We start from the raw sequence: 17,900 nt of genomic DNA on the forward strand, positions 1-17,900 counted from the left end.
AGGCCACCTCAGGGACAGATTGGAGCCAGGCAGGCCAGGCCGGGTGGGATAACGGCAGTTTATTTCTGAGTTACAACTGTGTGGCAAAGGCAGGTTGTGGTGACTGATGGAGTGAGGCGGGGGGGCCTGTGTCCTGGGAAGGGCAGGCTGGTGGGCAGAGAGACCCTGGGGAACAGGGGTGGACTGGCTCTGCCAGCGTGTCCCAGGGAAAGGGAAGGGGTGATAGGGTCTCCCTGAACAGGGAACGTGCCAGAGCCCCGGCAGCCCAAACGCATCCTCCTTTCTCAGTGCTGGTCCTACCAGCACCAAGGCTGTGTCCTCAGGGGGGGTGGCTGTGGTCACTGCTGTAGCACCTCCTGGCACCCCAGCTGGCTCCTGCTCACCCCTGGGTGGGGACAAGTGCTTTGGGGACCCGTTGCCCTCCTGGGCACCCACTTCTCTCCCCAGGCTCTGCGACATAACTGTGTCCACCCTGATGCCCTCCTCCCCCCATTACTCCACCTCCACCTCCCTCTGACACTGCTGCCCTTGGGGAGCCTCTGCCTGCCCCTCCAGTCCCTTGTGGGTCTCCCCATGGGGACACCAGCTTGTCCCCAAGACACTCTCAGCATTAGTTCCTGCACTGACACCTCCTTCAAACCCTCTGCAACCTGCATCTCTTCCTTCACACCCCACCCTCCCCCCCACCCTCCCTGGCTGCCACAGCACCCACAGGTCCCTGTGTGTCCCTCCATCCCTCAGGGATGGGGACAGGGATGGAGTGAGCCTGGAGATGGGGACAGTGACAGGGTACAGGATGGGACTGTTCCTCTCTGCCTGGGCAGGTTGGGCAGGCACCTGTAAACACTCCCCTTGACATGGCAATAAATAACTTTGGCTCTCTTTTTGGTCACCAGAGAAGGATTTGTGGGGAATTTCTTTGAGAAGCAGTCAAGAGTAAAAAAAAGAGCAATGAAGAACTGTGGGGCTGGAATAAAAAATTAGCTTTTCCTCCCCAAAATCTGGTTTCAATTGAAACCAGCCAGATCTGGAGGCTGGGAGAGGGTCCCCGGCCGTGGCACCTGCTTGGTGCTGCCCACCCCTGACCATGACCCCGTGGGCAGAAGCACTGGCTGTGCCACCCCCAGGAAAGCAGAGCTGCAGTGACACCCCGGGGTGACACCCTGGTGCTGGGGACAGGGGGCTCACAGGGGACCACCAAGCCCATCCCCATCCTATGTGGCATGGGGCTGACGCGGGCAGGGGCTGCAGGGGGAAGTGGGGGGCTGCTGGGGGCTGGCTCCCCCCTTCTGCCTGCTCTGCCTGCTGACCACGCAGTCCTGCCCCAAAAGGTTAGGGTGGTAAAAATAGAGTGGGGCCATGGAATGGCGGGCAGGCAGGAGGCACCTGACCCCGCTGGCATGCAAAGGGACCGTGGTAGCTCCCTCGGGGCGTGGGGACACTGTTTTCTGGGGGGGACCTCAGCCCCGAGGGTTGGGGTGTTCCGGGTGTGGAGGTCAGTGGGTGGCATCACCCGGGCTGGCAGGGCTGGGGAGAGGGTGACCTGGCCGGGGCTGGCTCGTCTAGGACGTGCAGGGAGCCCCCGAGGACAGCCCCCCCGGCTTCAGCCGCAGGCTGCCGGTCCAGCCCCGGGGGCAGAGGTTGAAGCTGTGGATGCCCGGGCTCTTGGTCCCCGAATCTTCGGAGTCAAGGGAGACGTCCGAGTCCGTCGGGGACCGGGAGGTGCAGCGCTTGGCCGGGGACCGCCCGCCCACCACGGGGGATGGCAGGGGGCTCTTGGGGCTGGGGGACAGCCCGGGGACAGGGCAGGAGGACATGCTGGGTGGCAGCAGGAGCCGGCGACCTTCTGCCCAGGCCGCTCGGGGCATCCCGGGGGAGGCACAGAACTGGGGGCCGTCAGCCCGTGGCGATCGCAGGGGGCTTTTGTGGGTGGGCGAGGGGCTGCCCAGGCTCCCCAGCACGCTGCTGGCAGCCTGCGGTGCTGGGGCTCTGGAACCCTCCGGCCGTGCCGGCCGGGGGGACTGGGGCAGACTGGGGGGGCCGGCAGGGATGGGGGTGAAGGGCCGGGAGCCCTCCGGCCCCACGGCTTTGGGAGAAGAGCTCTTCCTCCGGGCAGCGTTGATGATGTTCCTGGCGAGCCGCGCTTGCATCTGCCGGCTGGCCCGAGGGTCGGCGTCCTGCCGCAGCGGGGACAGGGACCTCTCGCTCCATGGCGGGGACATGGGGGGTCCCTCATCCAGCTCAGGCACCGAGGCCGGGCTGGCCCAGCCGTCCAGGCTGCCAGGGCGCCGCGCCAACCGGGGTGTCCAGGTGGGCGAGGCGGGGAGGGACGGCCGCCTTTCCTGGAGGGGGACAGAGAGCGGGTTAGTGCCAGCACCGCTCGGCGGGATGAAGGGGACAGTGCAGAGGGACAGGGGCAGGATTGGTGCCTGGGCAAGATTCGTGTTGGCTCAGCCCTCTGTGAACTGGGGATGCATCCTCATGCACTGCACCCCCGGCAAGGGCTCCCGAAAAATGCATTTGCCTCTGCACCCCCCTACCAGACACGGAGGTCAGGGCAGGCTGAGCCTGTAATTAATCATCCTGGCCCAAAATATGTCCAGGACTTCTCACCACCTGCAGCTTCCTAAAGCTTCCCTCTGGGTGATGCATGGAGACACCCCCCCTGCACCACTCCGGGGGTCCATCGCCCAGCAGCTGCTCCCCAGCCAGCAGGAAAGAGAAGAGCCACGTCTGACAGCGCAGAGAGTGTATTCAGAAAGAGGGAAAAAAAAAAAAAAAAAAAGAAAAACGCAGGAGAAATAAAAGCACAGTCAAAAGGCAACTCATTACTGTGAGGAGAGTGGCAGGAGCGAGGGATGGGCAGGGGCATGACTGGACCACAAGCTGAGCATCACCCAGCAGCCCTGCCCAGCACATCCCTCGCTCCCGGCCGTGCCAAGCTGCGCTGCCCGTCCCCAGCTCCAGCACCGAGTGTGGGGAGGGACAGAAACCCCACGGTGTCCCCAGTCCCAGCACCACAGGGCCCTACTGTTCCCTAGGGATGCAGCTCTTCCTCTGCAGCGTGGAAGCAAATGAGGACAGATCCCAAAGGAGCAGCAAAAGAGAGAGGAGCAGGCACAGTGAGGTGGGAAGGTGGTGTGTTCCTTCTGGGTTTGCTTTGGTAGGAGGCAGATAGGAGCTGGCAGGACAGAGGGGCTGTGGCTGTGCGGGCAGAACCGGCAGCTGCCGGCTGTGACAGCTGGAAAGGCAGGAGGCGAGGAAAGGACAGAGCCAGAGATGCGGTGCTCCATACAGCTTCCAGGTGAGAGAAGAGAGAAAGTGCCGGTGGCTCCACGGGATGGGCAGGCTCCCAACGGCTCTTTGTGATCCTGCGGGCTCTACGCCCCGACTCCTGCCGCCTCCCCAGGACCCCTCGGCTCCCATTACACCGGGGACTCGGCAGCGCCTGTCTCACCCACCGTCCCGGCACTGCAACCTCCCAGCTACTTCTTTTTTCTATTTCCTTTTCTTTTTTCCCCCTTTTTCATGGTTGGTTTGGCTTTTGGCACACCCGTGAGCAGATAGGGAGGACTCAGCCAGCAGCAGGAAGCTAAACCCCCCATGTTTTTCTCTCCGCCACCGCTACTTGTAGTAAAAAGAAGGTTTCCACACCTGCGGCTCTATGCCGGCGTTCCTGGTGGAGTAGGAGGGCCGGGGTGCCTGGAAGCCTCCCTTTGCTCGGGACGGCAGCATGCGGCACGGGGAGGCCAGCAGCACCTCAGTCGGGGCTCCGGGACCGGCACGGCTGCCCTGAGTCAGGGTCAGATCCTCGGTGGTGCTGTGGAAGGGGCTGGAGGTGATCTGGCCGGCGCTGGGCACGGTGGGGGGATGCCAAATGGGGGAAGGAGGCAACAGAGAGGTTGGGCAGGAGGTTTGCTGGGAGTAGGGGTAGGCATCGGGGAGAGAGGGTCTGGGTGGAGGCACCTCCTGGGGCACGGACCTTGCTGGCCCCTTGGATGGGGAGAGGATGAAGAGTGAAGACTGGAGCTGGTAGGGCTGCTGCTTGGAGATCTCCAGCTCCTTCTGGGAGACCTCGTTCTCCATCAGGTTGCTGCCATACAGAGATGCTGGGGGGGTTTTGGAGGGCCTGGAGGGACTCTTGGAGGGGTGTCTGGAGACCATGGGTGACAGGCAAATGTTGGCATCATACTTCCAGGAGGGAGGCAGGGACATGGTGGGTGACGGGGACCGCAGCATGTCAGGCTGGGAGGGAGCCTCAATGATGAACTTTTCCATCCTGGATTGCCGGCGGGCAAAGAGCTCGGCCCCCTTTCCTCTTGCTTCACTGAGGTTGTGGCTGGGCTGCGGCTTCGGCTTGGGCTGGATAGTGGGAGACTTGAGGCAGGAGGACCACGCCGGTGCATCATTGGCTGGTGGGAGGTGCTGCCCACCCCTCGGTGCACTGTTGGGGACAAAGTTGGCGGCTTCAGCCCCGAGGGCGAAGGGCTCGTCCTCAGCACTGGGCTCCCCCTGCTCCTTCTGCTTCTTCCTGCTGTCCACGCTCTGGACCAGGTCCAGCAGATCAGGGTTGGGGCCCAGCTTTGGCTTCTCAACGAAGGTGAACATGGACTTTTTGCCGGCTCTCCGGGCAGCTGACTCCTCCAGGATCCCTGTTTTGGGCAAGGGGTTTGGTCCGCTCACACCACAGCTCAGGGGGGGACCTGGCAGCATCTTCTGCTCCCGGGGAGGGTACAGGGCTGAGTAGGCAGGGGGCGAGCGGACGCGGGTAAGTGGCGGTGGGCTGCTCAGGGTCTCCGCATAGGTGGGTGGTGGGGGCAGCTCGGTGGCAGGGGGTCCCTCCATGGGCTGGCTGCTAGTGGGGGACGCCTGGGTGCCGAAGGGTCTGGCTGTCCGGTTCTTCACAGGCTTGGGCTTGGCCAGGGTGAGATGGACCTCATAGTACTGCCGGCTCTGCGCCCCGTTCTGCTGCTGGCTGGCCGGGGCTGCTGTCCCCGTGGCTGTCCCTGCTGGCGCGCTGGGCACCTCGCTGGGCACCTCGCTGTTCTTCCTCTCCCCGGGGTTCTGTGGCAGGACAAGAGCCACCGTGCTCGTCTCCACAGGGGCTTCTGCTTCCCTGAGCCCCCCGACCCCACTCTCCGACCCGCTGGCCGCCCGCTCCTGCACGCCGTTGGTGGTGGCCGATGGCATGTTCTCCTTCAGGTAGACGCTAAGTGGGACCTGCTGGGCTTCAGCTGGCACCTCCCGGCACGGGGAGGCGTTCACCTGCAGCCCCTCTCCCAGGATGCTGGGCTGGTCAGGAGCCAACTTTGTCCCCTGTCCCTTGCCTTCCTCCATGGCTGCTTGCCGAGGCTGGGGCACAGGGCTCAGCGGCAGCCCCCCACCATGCCCGGCCTCGGCGAGCCCATCGACGCGCTGCTTGCGGCGGTTGAAGAGCAGAACACCCTTGGAGCTGGGGCTGGGTGCCGTGGTGAGCTGCGCCGCGATCCTCCGGCTCCGCGCCTTCGCCTCCTTCAGATCCTTCTCGGAGAGGCTGGCGCTGCGGGACAGACCTGGGCAGAGGGGAGAGGGGGTTTAGGGGGGGCTCAGTGGGGATGTGGGATCTCAGCCCTCCCCACCTAGGACCGGCAGCCCTTCCTCCAGGTATCCCCCAGCATCCCAACCCTTTCCCTGGCAGCTGGAGTAAGGCAGGAGAGATGCTCCAGGGCTGGGGTACACAGTGGGGATATCGCAGTCCAGGGGTGATGGGGACCCAGTGCAGCCCCCGTCGAGCTGCTGAGCTGCAGCTCCGCATGCTGGGGGGACAGACAGAAAAGCCCAGGGCACACCCAGGGGCATTCGGTACCTTTCCTGTCCCACCCCATATTTTGGCTGGGGTCTGCCCGTCCACTTCGGTGACTGTATGGGAAAGGAATTTCTCCAAGGGCTTCAGCAGGTCTCGGGTTGCAGCTCACATGGTTTTGGCCCCCGGCTCAAAGAGCAGCAGGCAGGGAAGGGGCCAGCTCATGTCCCCCAGCCCCTTACCCCAAGCCCCGGCATGCTCAGCCCTGAGCAGGCAGGAAAGCAAACCCAGCGTCAGCGGGGAAATGCCAGCCCGCCGTAAGCTCCTCATGGCCAGGCCAGTGGCCAGCCCCATCTGGGGACTGATTTATGGAGCAACACGAGATGGCAGCAGCTGACAGAAACTGCAGATCCTGACCAGCTGGACACAGACACAGCCTTCAGCAAGGCACCAACCTCATGCCTCGGGAGCCTACGCAAGTGCTAAAAGCAAAGCGCTAAAAGCCCGGCGAAAGCCCTACAGCCATCAGCCGGAGTGTCGCTGGGCTTCTTGTGTGCTGGCCAAAAGGTCAGGGCACCAGCCCTTCCCCAAGGCCAAAAGGATGTGGAGCTGCCAGGAATGCATTTTCTCAGGGTGAGCAATTTCCTACGAGCTCGCCCTGAAGCGCCCGTGGGAAGGGCAGCATCCCCAACCCCACCGAGGCCACTGCTCGGGGACAGATACCAGTGTGGAGCATCAGTATCACCCCAGCACTCAACAAGGGTGCAGCCCCCTCCCCAAAGGCCCTGCCGGGATGGCTGTGATGGGGTGTCCCTGCTCCAGCCCCAGCAGGGAGGTGGGTGGCCAGGGCCGCCCACCCCAAGCCCTGCTTCCCTGGGCGCTGCCAGCACCCGCTCCCTTTCCCTTCCCATCCCTTCCCTTCTTCCCTTCCTTCATGTGTTTCTCATTTTCTTGCCTTCTGTGCCGCTTGGGAGCCTTCCAGGATATTTTCAGCAGTGGCTCAGCCTACCAGCGAGGGAAGGGATGAATGACTAAACCAAATCCTTCCAGCAAGCCCACGGTGAAGCAGGAGGGCTGCTGCAAGCTGGTCATCTCCTCTTCCTCATCCTTCATCCCTCCTGCCTCCCTCAGCACCCAGTAAGTCCCTGCCCTGGCCCCAGCACTGCCAAGGCACGCAGGATGGCCCTGCCTCCCTGCAGAGAGGAGGAGGAGGGCGGATGAAGCTTTTGGGCTGCCTGACAGGAAGGTTTTGGCTGGGCACAGGGGAGAGAAGGCAGAGATGCCAGTGGAAACTCTCTCCTGGAGACAAGGAGCCCATCCGCAGTGGCAACGCCAGAGGCCAACATCTCCCCTGGTTAGCGCCCGGCATTGTTTAACGCCCCATTTCTATTTGCTTTGGCGGCAGCACAGAGCGGGGCCACGGTTTCCTCCGGCCGGGCTGGCTGGAGGGCGGCCAGCACCGCAGCTCCCACTCCACAGGGTCGCCCTCGTCGCCTTTATCTCTGAAACAGAGAAGAAATACAGCCAAGGAACCGTTGAGAAACAAGCCACAGGCTCCAGATGTCTGTGAATTTCGTGCTCCAAGCCGAGCATCCCCGCTTCCTCGGAGGCCGAGGCCGCCTAAGAAGCTGAGCTCTCGGTGGAGCCATTTCGCAGCCTCTCGCTCTTGCTACTGCCTTTTAACAGCAACTGAGGGGCCCTGGGGGATCTCCTCCGTGCTGGAGGGATGACTCAGCTCTTGGCCAGCCCATTCCAGCTTGGACTAGCCGCCGGATACACTCCTGCATGGCCAGGACCAGCACTGGGATTTGTCCCCGGGGGGATTTTTCCCCCAGGTATCCCCATCCCTTGCTGCTGCCCCAGGCACAGGCATCCCTCTGGGCCAGGGGGTGTTGCCAGATTGGAGCCCCCTACCTGAAATCCTCCACTTGGCATCTGCTCCCAGCATCACCCTGCAGACCCCCATCCCCTATGTTCTTCCATGAGCCCCTCTGCCCCTGCCCACCTGGTACCCATTGCTGGGCTGCTCCACCCGAGCCTGCTGGAAAGGAATCCCTCAGGATACTAATGGAAATGCTGGGGGTAATAATTGCTCTTCACATCCAATGTTTATCACATGGATGGAGAGCACTGAAGCCTCTGGCAAGTCAGAGGAAATTGCAGAAAACAACCCCGTAGACCGCCCTGCCTGCACAGCCCGGCAGATGGACGAACGGACAGACAGACAAACGGACCCTGCAGCCCTGCAACCCAGCTCTGCAGGCACCATTGCAAAACTGGCTCATCGACCAGGGGTGGCGTGCCATCCCCAGCCAAAGGACAGGGACCACCTCCTCTGCTCCAGCCTGAGCCGTGGGATGAGGTTATTCAACCTGGCATAAGAGTCTTCAGCCCTCTGCCACGGTGGCCGAAGGGACACTGTCACCCAGGGTGGCTCCTGCACCCCTTGCTCCTCTTCTGGCTGCAGGGGACATCCCTTCATCCTTCCCCGCCATCCTCTGCCAGCTGGGGAGCCTTGGGCAGGCTCTGGCTGGGTGCTTCCCCCAGCCCCAGGCAGACAGGAGGGAGCTCAACATGCTGAAATTGTCCAGCTGCTGGGGAGGAGGAGGAGGGGTGTGGGGCTGAAGGCAGACCGAGCAATGTGGGGAGAGGGCAAAAGAAAAGCTATGCATGGCCAAGGGTGCCGGGAGCTCACACTGCACTGGAAAACAGCTTCCGTCCATTAACGGGAGTCCAGTCCAAAATCTGAAGGGTGACGAGCTCTTCTCGCGCTCTTCCACTCTTCCTTCCTTCCTTCCCACGCCACACACCGGCTCACCACCACGCTGCTCTTCAGAAAGGAAACGTCTCCCCACTCCAAATGTCCTGGCTTCTTCCAAGAACAATGAATCCAGCCCTGCCAGCCCCCTCTGCTGCCATGTCCCCATGCTGGGTGGTCCCCGGCAGCCCCCAGCCCTGTGGTCCAGGGATGCCAGGGAAGGAGATGTTCGCCATGCCCCGCAGGACCACTGGACCCCCTGTGCACGTGAGCAGCTGGCCAACAGCCCCCAAGTGCTGTTTCAGTGCAAAGCACTTCAGCTCTGGCCAGGGGAGCCTATAGATCTCTATCTCTATATTTATATAGGCACTTGCTCCGTAGGTTTCCTGTTGCTTCAGGGGTGACTTCCAGCAACATCCCCCAAGTGCAGGGCTTAACAGCTTCTTACTGAGCTGTCAGTCATCCTTCCCGCAGCACGTACTGTGCTCTCTCCTCCAGAGTGAGGATGACGAGGGTGGTGAAAGGCATTTTTGTTGCTCTCCCCTCCTGGCCAGATGGGAAAAAAAAAATTCCTTCCAGCTCAGCTTTCCGTGCAAAGGATGGGTCCTCTCACACAGCGCTACTGCAGAGGGTCTGAAGTCTAGCCAGCAAAGGCTGAAGTCACCATCGGACCCCAAATGATGGTGAAGGAAATATCAGACCCTGCTTGTGGCCCACCCTGCCCTGACAGGGACTCCAAGAGCTGGAATGAGACAAGGATTTGGCCCCAAATTGCAGGGAGGGGAGGTACCCCAGGGCTCTCTGAGCTGACAGATTCAGTGGGAGCTGCTGGTCTTGACGTGGCCAGGATGTCACAAGAAGAAAAACAGTGACTTGGAAGCTGCCACCTTGCAGGTGTGGGTGGCTGTTGCATGGTGGTGAGAAGTCCTTGTGCAGAGAAGCCAAGAAGTAGCAGAGTCCTGGTGAGATGCAACAGGCCACGTGAAATCTTGGACTCAGGGCTGGCAGGCGATGCCAAAATCTCTGATTTGGGCTCTAGCCTGCTCCCGGGTTGGACGCTCAGCCATCCCAACATCGCAGCCCACCTTGGCTGGCTCGCAGGAGGATGCTCAGGATGTCCCACCAGGCCACCCGCCCACCCCATGGCTGTCCAGGGCCAGGCAGAGCACGGACCTGAAACCCCAAATCCACCTTTGCACAGAGCAGCAGCCACCGTCCCTAACGCGCAGGCGCTCTTCCCGCTTTCTGACCATTTCTTGGGCTGAGGCAAGTCAGCCCAAACAGTGCCTCTTACTGGCAAAATCCCACCAGCAAAACCCAGCATTAAACCGAGAGAAACGCCATCTGTCCAGATGGACACACAGTGCCACCGTGCCACCGCCGTGCCACGAACCCAAACGCACATCTACAGCCGGGCGGTGCTGGGGAGGGACAATCCCGTGTTTTCACCCAAACATTGAGGGCTTTGGACACCGAGGAAATGTAAGCAGGTTTTTTGGCAGTGAAGCCAACTGGCCTTTTGCCCCAACTACAGCTGTGCAGGATTTTTTACAATGCACACTAACTCGCACACATTTAAATCTGCGCTTCCCTCCAGCTCCCAGAGTTATCCCAAATAATCTGCTGCTAGGAAAACAAGGCGGGTAGCACAGACAGGCAGTCAAGCTAGCTAGAAACAGATACGATTCAAACATACGGACAAAAATATGACAAATTTCCGCCTCTTTCCCAGCTTCCAATCCTCTTATACCCCAGATATAAAACCTCCATGAAGTTTTTATCCGTGCTGACCCTTCAGACCCCAAAAGCCCGGGCTCAAGTGGTGGGTGCCATAGTGGGAGCAAGCTCTCCTGCCTGGCAGGGCACACTATGCTGGGCCTCTCCTCGCAGGCTCCTTTGCCAGTGACAAAATCTGGCACAGCGAGAAAATTCGATGCGCTTGCAAGTTTTCCCTGTGCTCTGTTCGCAAAGGCTTTGATGGATTTGGAGCTGTTTGCCTCCCCACAGTCCTCCCAGCTCACAGCCATGCCCCTGCCTTGCCCAGCACCCAAATCCTACTGAAAATCACCCCACAGTCTCCCAGCATCAAGCCCTGGGGTACCCATCTGACACCCAAGGGGAGGAGGAGAAGGTGCTGGGGGGTATTTGCTCTTTGATAGGGGCTGGCTGCCCCCACCCCAGCCTCGCTTTCCCGGGGCACGCCAAGCTGAGGGGGTGCAGCGAGCAGCTCCAGCCCCGCATGCATCCACGCTGGAGAAGAAGAGGCTGCTGCTACCACAAAAGTGGAGGCAGCACCTTCCCCCAGCCAGCCAAAATTAAGCTTTTAGCTTTGCAAAAAGAGGCTAGAGCCAGGCAGACCTCCTCCAGGCTGCCCTGTCATCCATCCACCCGCAGCACAGGAGAGCCAGCCCATCCCATGGCTGGGTACCACGGGGACCCCCATCCCTCTTGGCAAGTGAGTCCCAGCCCCCTGCACCCAGCAGTGCTTGGACTCGCCACAACACATCCCGAGCTGCCAGGGCCCTGGTGACACCGGGCTGGTGCCACAAGTCGGAGGCGGTGGCCTGGCGACCAAAGGTCATTTGGCTCAGCTTGTCCCCGTCGGATGGAGGGAGCGGGGAGGGGAGCGGCACGAAACGAGGCTTTTGCCTGCCCCTTGCACAACCCGTAAGGGATCCATCCTGCTGGCTGCCAAGCCGGAGGGACAGACCTCATGTCTCCAGAGCGGGGTGGCACGGCCAGGGGAGATCACGTCCCCGCCGCAGGGGACAGGGGACACGGCTTGGGAAGACGATCTGCAGAGCTGCGAGTTGTGACCCTGAGGAGCGCTGGGGGGGACCCCCACGTCCCTCCACGTCCCCCACTGTGCCTCCCACGCCCCGTGCCAGACCCCCGCGTGTGGGCAGAGGGAACCGACACCCGCACGGATGATTTCTAGAGAGAGAGACACCCCGCTCAGCCCTCGTCTCCCCCGCTTCAGGCTGTCTGGGGCTCCACTCGCCTGCCCTTCACCCACCATCAGCCCCCCGTGCACCCCCGGACCCCCCGTGCCCCCCCAGCCCGCGGCACCCCCGGACATCTCCAGCTCCCACCACCCCCCTGCACCTCTCTCTGCGCTCCCACCTCCCCCCCACCCCACTTCTGCACTGGCACCCCCGGACCCTGACCCGGCCCCCCCTCCCGGCCGGCCGCCCCCCCCCGCCCCGCCGGCCCCCCCAGCCCCGCCCGGGGGCAGCCGCCGCCTCCCCAGCCCCGGCCCTACCCGCGGTGCCGGTGCCGGTGCCGCCGCCGCCCCTCGCAGCCCGTCTGCACCGGGGAGGAGGCGGCGGGCAGGAAAGTTGCGGCAGCTCCGCCCTCGGAGCGGGCCCGGGGGGGCGGCGGGCGGGGGCCGGGGGGGTGGCGGGTCCCGCCGGCCCTGCCCCTGCCCGCTCCGACCGACCGACCGGACGGGACGGGTCCTCCTCCCCGGCGGCACCGGCAGCCGCCCCGCCGCCCCGGCTGCCCCCGGCGGCCCTGGCCCGCCGCTTCCCGTCCCGGCGGGGGCTGCCCTGAGCCCGGGGCCGGGGGGAGAGCAGCGGCGGCATCCCCTCACCCCGACCGGGGCGTCCCCTCATCGCATCCTGGGGCATCCCCCTTCCCAGCCCTGCACATCCACCCTTCCCAGCCCTGTGCATCCCCCTTTCCCAGTCCAGCACATCCCCTTGTCCCAGCCCTGCGCATCCCCTTACCCCACCCCTCACCCCCTTCCCCTCCTCCCAGCGCTGCTGGAGACCTGCAGCACCTTACCCGGGGGGGGAGCAGGGCCTCCCCTTGCTGCCAGTTTCCCCAGTGCCTAAAAGCTTAGGGCACTCGGAGAGGGGCAAAAATCCAGCACCAGTGTCCCCACCGTGGGGACCCACTGGGAAGAGCACCGAAAGCCCTCTGCCGAGGGAGGTCTGCTCCCAGTGACAGGGGGACCACAGCCCTGGGTGAGATGATTCCTGGGGAGCCGGCATCACCTCCCACCTCCAGCCCGGCTCCTGTTGGGGCTGCAGAGCCCTTGCCGGCTGCCGAGCTCCCAGGCACTGCTGCAAGTGGGACCAGCCTCACCCCCTTCCCGTGCCTGTCCACACCGCAGGATGAGCTCTTGTCCTTATTTTTTGCCTTTCTAATTTCCTTTCTTCCTGTCCTTCTTTGCTTTTTTGTGCTTTTCTGGTTTTTGAGGGAGACTGGCGCTGGCTCGGCAGCCCCCAGGGAGTGAAACCTTCCGTTTATTTGCACACCAGACAGAGAAACCAGTCCTGCCTCCTGTATCTCCCAGTCGCTGCCTCTACCTGGGGCTCCTGCTCTCTCCAGCTTGCCCCGAGAGGTGCCAACCAGCCTGGGCCGCTGTGCCAGATATTTGGGAGCAACCAGCCTGGCCTTGGGCTGCTGGATGGGGACCAAAGGGGCACCTAGGACCTGCCTGTCTGGGTCTGCACCATTCAGGGGGGCACCCGCTTGGCTCCCAGCATTCAGGGCCACCCCTGCACGATTTTGGGTGCAGGTGGATGCACCCCTTTCTCTTGCAGGAGATGTATGGGGTGGGGGGTGCTGTACTCCCACCCAGACAGATAAGCAGAAGGGGAGCACATCCCTGACACCTTCTGGGGATGCTCCTGCTTGCCACCTGTGCTTCCCTCCCTCTTTTGCCGCCGTCTCTGCTCTGAACCAAACCTCTTCTTTGCAAACCTGCAGGGTTTTTACAAAGTCCCAGCACTGCTGCCAGTGCTCAGGACCCTCAGTGACATCCTGCCTGGAGGCTCTGGAAAGTCTGACGGGTCCCACAGGCAGTGGCTGGTGGTGATCTCACTTGGAGGGGGAGGAAACGGGACAGACAAACTCTTTCCAACAAACCTGTTGAGTTACTTTAAAATTCCAGGCTGGCAGCAAAAGTGCTGGATGGCGGCGCGGGTTAGGAAAATGCTGAGCCTGGACAGAGTCAGGCCTGACCTTTCCCCACCGCAGATCTGCCATCCCAGAGCAGAGTGAGAAATGGGAAGGCTATTTGGGTCCATCTGGTTTGTGTGCTGAGCTCTGAAACACGACGCCTGTACGGCCGGGGGAGCTGCTGGGGCAGCAGTGAGCCAAGCAGCTTGGCTGAGCTTCCCAGTCCTCATCCCGTTCAGGGAGCTGCTGCCTTTGAGGACATTTGACCCCCCAAAATGGAGAGGATGGATTCTGGACACCAGGTTCACATCGAGCATCCCCAGAAGGTCCCACCTCCTCCCTATCCTGGGGGCTGCTTTGGGAAAACCAGGCTCTGAGCAGAGCAGCAGCATCCGATAACGTCATCCCATGGGGACAGGGACACACCTGCCTCGGCGCCACATGGCAGCTGAGATAACAGCTGGGCAGGAGCAAAATAGAAAGAAGGGTGGAAGCGGGGATTAAAAATGTGTCCAATGTCTGTAAGAGGGTGGGTTGAATCCTGTGGGAGCATCTCCCCTGGGTGGGGAGGTCCGTGGTCACTCTAGATATGTGCCTGTATCTGTGTCACTGTGATGAAGGGACAGTCACTGAGGGTGTGAAACAGGGCTGTGAAGTGAGGCAAATGGCAGAGAGCACCATAGGAACCAACCAGCTGGAAATAAAGCACTTAATTCTTAAACCAGGGGCTGAAAGAGAGATGGCCCCAAACCTGTAACAAATGCTTGACCATCCTTGTCCTGACCCACCTGGGAGAGGTGCCCCTGCCCCAGACAGCACCCCAGGAGCTGGCCCTGACCACCCCCATTTTGGCAGGGTCCCACCAAGCCCCATGGCCGGGGTGACGCCTGCGAGGTCCACTCTGCTCATGCCCTGCTCAGGGTTTGGTTGAGCTCTTGGAGACCTCAGGAACCCGCCCGCTGCCTTCCCACCCTCCTCCCGAGACAAGCCACAAATTCCTCCTTATTTTTAAGGCCAGAGAGATCATATCAAGCTAAAAAAGTCCCAGCAGCTCGGCCGGGAGCCTGGGACCTCTAACCCGATGGAGGTCCTGCCCTGGGAAGAACCGGGCTTTCCCACCACTGTGCTGGGCAGCGGCAGCCCTGGCCCCAGGAGCACAGCAGCGCTTTTCAGGGTAGGTGACGGTGACCAAAGGAGATTTCTCTTACCCACTTTCCTTGGCTCACTGGCAGGGTTGATGAGGACCCGTTGGATCTTCACCACTTTCCACTCCTGGCTGGGGTTAGCCATGGGGCTGGCTGTAGCGGGGGGCAGCTCTGGAGCAGAGCCGGGACATTCCTGGGGAGCTGCAGGCTCAGCTGCCAAGTCCAGGCTCCTGTCACCCAACATGGGACCCAGCACGTCCCCATTGAGCCCCCCTGGCTCCTGACGGCAGCTCTCACTTGCCTTCCCTCCCAGCAGCCCCGTCCATCCCTCCTGCTCAACCATCTCAGAGTCAGGAGCATCCCGGAGCTGGCGGCACCTCTGCCCCCCTCTGCTCCCCCTCTCCTGCCAACAGCCAGTGTCCCTCTTGGTGTCCCCCTTGGCCATCCCACAGATACACGGGTTTTGTGCAGCCTGGCCGGCTGTGGGGCAGACGGGCTGGGTTTGCAGGCAGGGCTGACGGAGCCTCGCCTTCAGCATATTTGCCGCTTTCCTTGGCTGGCGCTCCACAGCCTTTCAAACCCGCTCCACATCGCCGGGGGTCCGGCTCCTCCCCAGCAGCGTCCCTCGGAGCGTGGGCAGCATCCGAGAGGGAAGATGGCCACGTGCCGGGCACAAGCCCAGCTTTACTCCTCTTGCAGGCAGGAGGACCAGGCGTGATGCCACAGGAGCAGGCAGCTTTCGGAGACCCAGCCGAAGGGATTTGCCTGGAGGACACGCGGCACCAAGAAGGAATTTTCAGGAATTTCTCTTGTCCAGGTGGGCAGTGGAGCAGCATCTAAAGATCTGTACAAAGGGAAGGAGGAGCGTTGAGGATGCTTGTGCATGCACTGATTTCCTCCAGCAGCAGCCACCGAGGCAGCTCCTGGTGTCCCCAGCCTGGGCTCCAGCCCCAGCACCTCTCCCCACAAGAAAGGACCCCCTGAGATGCAAACACTCCCTAACAGCTCATTTGGAAATGTACCCTCATCCCAGGAGCCCCCACCAGCACCACTCTCACCACCCCAACACCCTCTCCCACCTGTCCTCACCCCGGGCTGGAGCACAGAGCCCAGCTCTCTTTGCTTTTGCAGCCCAGACATGGCTGTGGACCACCCTTTTTTGCCAGCACTGGGGGACACTTGCTGCTCAGGAGGTGGGAGCATTGGGGGAAGAAGCCCGTTCCCTGCAGACAGGGTTTGTTCAGGGTTAGAAGAAGCCCTGTCTCTCACCTCCATCCCACTGGAAAGCAAAATTCCCAGCATCCAGCTAAGAAAGCTGTGTTTAACCATTGAGTGACTCACGCAGCGCCAGGACAAGCGCAGACAGACCCGCTTCCCTTCTGCTGAGCATAAATCCTGCCGAATGACGAATGCACACGCCGACACAGCCGAGAGGCGAGGTATCAGCTGGGAAAGGGGGATCTCTTCACTCCCGGGACAGGATATGGGTTACAGTATACAGGGAAATTCCTGTGCCGTGAGTCCTCCGTGGTGGCTCAGCACAGCGTCACTCAGCCCCTCTCACTGCAGGGCTGGGTCCCAGGAAAAACCCCGCTAGGCATCACTGCTGCTGGGAGACCCACGGAGCCCATGGCACATGGACCGAGGTGGATTTCCCAGCCTAAAATCCAGCTGAGAAGGAAGAGGAAAATAGGTTTCTGCCCAACCCAAAACCCACCCTGAGTTATTGCACGGTTTTCAGTGAAAAAAAAATGCGTCAGGTCAACTCTGCAAGTTGAGCTCAGGCAGGAATACACCCTGCAGCTTCATCTGGGGCTTGCACAGCTTCTCTGCAAAACTTTTCCTGCCCTTAGCAAGGTTATTTTGAAAACGAAGGCAGATTTGAAAACAGCCAGTGAAAGCTTTGCTGCCGAACAGGCACTCGGGCATTTCCCAAATGCAAGGCTGCATTTTTTTGAGAATGCCCAAAGGAAATCTTCTGCCCTTTCTGAAATCCTTCCTTCTCCCTTGCTCTGCTGCAATTATTCAACACGGATTTGCAAAGAGATCCTGGGGGGGGAGGGGGGGGGGAAGTATCAATGTTTCTCTCTGAAAAAGGAATCTCACCCTGCTCTTTATGTAATTCAGGGCCCCAGTAGTTGTGGGGAGCTACCCACATTTTTCCATAGAAACCCAGCAAGTTGTGGGAGCTGGAGGGTGCTGCCTTATCTCAAATGAGGACAAAGAGAAAGTTGCCAAAAATAGCCCCAGCACGGGTCAGCAGAGATCCTCTCGGAGCAGCTCTGCTGTCTCCCTGCTCCCACCCCCCTTGCCCCATCCGTAGGGAGAAGGTTTCTCAGGCAGCATGACTCCTGTCCATCCTACACCAGAGCTGCCTTGACAGTTTGCTGGGCGAGCCTGTACCGCCCTGAAAACCATCTTCCAAAGCCGCCCCCTTCCATTTCGGGAGTTCTTTCTGCAGATGGGCATATCCTGAGGACAGGCGCCCACGATTCCAGCATTCCCCAGACAAACCCCTCCTTGGTGAGACCTGAGCGGCAGCGTTCCCTGAGGACGTGGGGCCACCCACACCACCCAAATACGAGTCACACGTCTGTGGCGACTGAGCTGCCGGTGGAGGAGCCTCCTTCCCCCCAGGACATAGCACGGAGACCTGGGCTCTGCAAGCAGTGCGGGAGGGGAATATTTATGGGTAATGTGCATCTCTAGCAAATGCTATGGAGCTGACCCTGTCTGGTAGACCACCAGGGGGGTAGGATGGGCATATATGCCCTGGATGCATCGTTGCACCAGCAAAGAGGAGCAGCATCACCAGCCACATCCACAAAATCAGGCTGAGGTAACAACTGCTCACCTGTACAGACCCCTGTCTGCAAAAACTGAGGCTGTAAAGGGGCGTGAGGGTCATTTCGGGGACCATTTCAGGGGCAAAGCCAAACTGGGGAGCAAGGGATGCTTGAGTCGAGCACTGGTGCTCAGCTCACAGCCCCAGCAAGCCACTGCCTGGCCATGCCCCCCCAGGGAAGTACCTCACGCTCACTGGCAGGAAAGAGTCTCTATGAGAAGCTGCAAAATTGTGCCAGAGGAGGGAAGAATAATAATAAAAAAAATCCTTCAATTCATAAAGTGCTGAAATCTGGCAACAGGGAGACCTTTTGCTCAGCTATCTTTCCCTGCCCACTCACTGGCGGGCGATGCACAGCCCCCCCCGCCTGCCTTTCTCACACCCTGCCACCCCCCCGCCATTGAAAAAAGGAAAACTAAAGTTAACTTTCCACCTCCCACACAAATATTTTTGGCAGGCGTT

The 17,900-nt window shown here is 61.2% G+C and overlaps 1 protein-coding gene across 1 annotated transcript; it reads right to left on the reverse strand.

The window, feature by feature from the left end:
- Positions 1-39: 39 nt before the first annotated feature.
- SYNPO (synaptopodin) lies at positions 40-15,131 on the reverse strand. Its single transcript, XM_074916292.1, has 3 exons — positions 14,657-15,131; positions 3,655-5,552; positions 40-2,342 (listed from the first exon to the last, which is right to left on the reverse strand). The coding sequence occupies exons 1-3, from the start codon at positions 15,129-15,131 to the stop codon at positions 1,563-1,565; spliced, it is 3,153 nt and encodes a 1,050-aa protein (XP_074772393.1). The 3' UTR covers positions 40-1,562.
- Positions 15,132-17,900: the final 2,769 nt, after the last annotated feature.

Source organism: Athene noctua, chromosome 12 (genome assembly GCF_965140245.1).
Source record: "Athene noctua chromosome 12, bAthNoc1.hap1.1, whole genome shotgun sequence".
Lineage (NCBI taxonomy): Eukaryota > Metazoa > Chordata > Aves > Strigiformes > Strigidae > Athene > Athene noctua.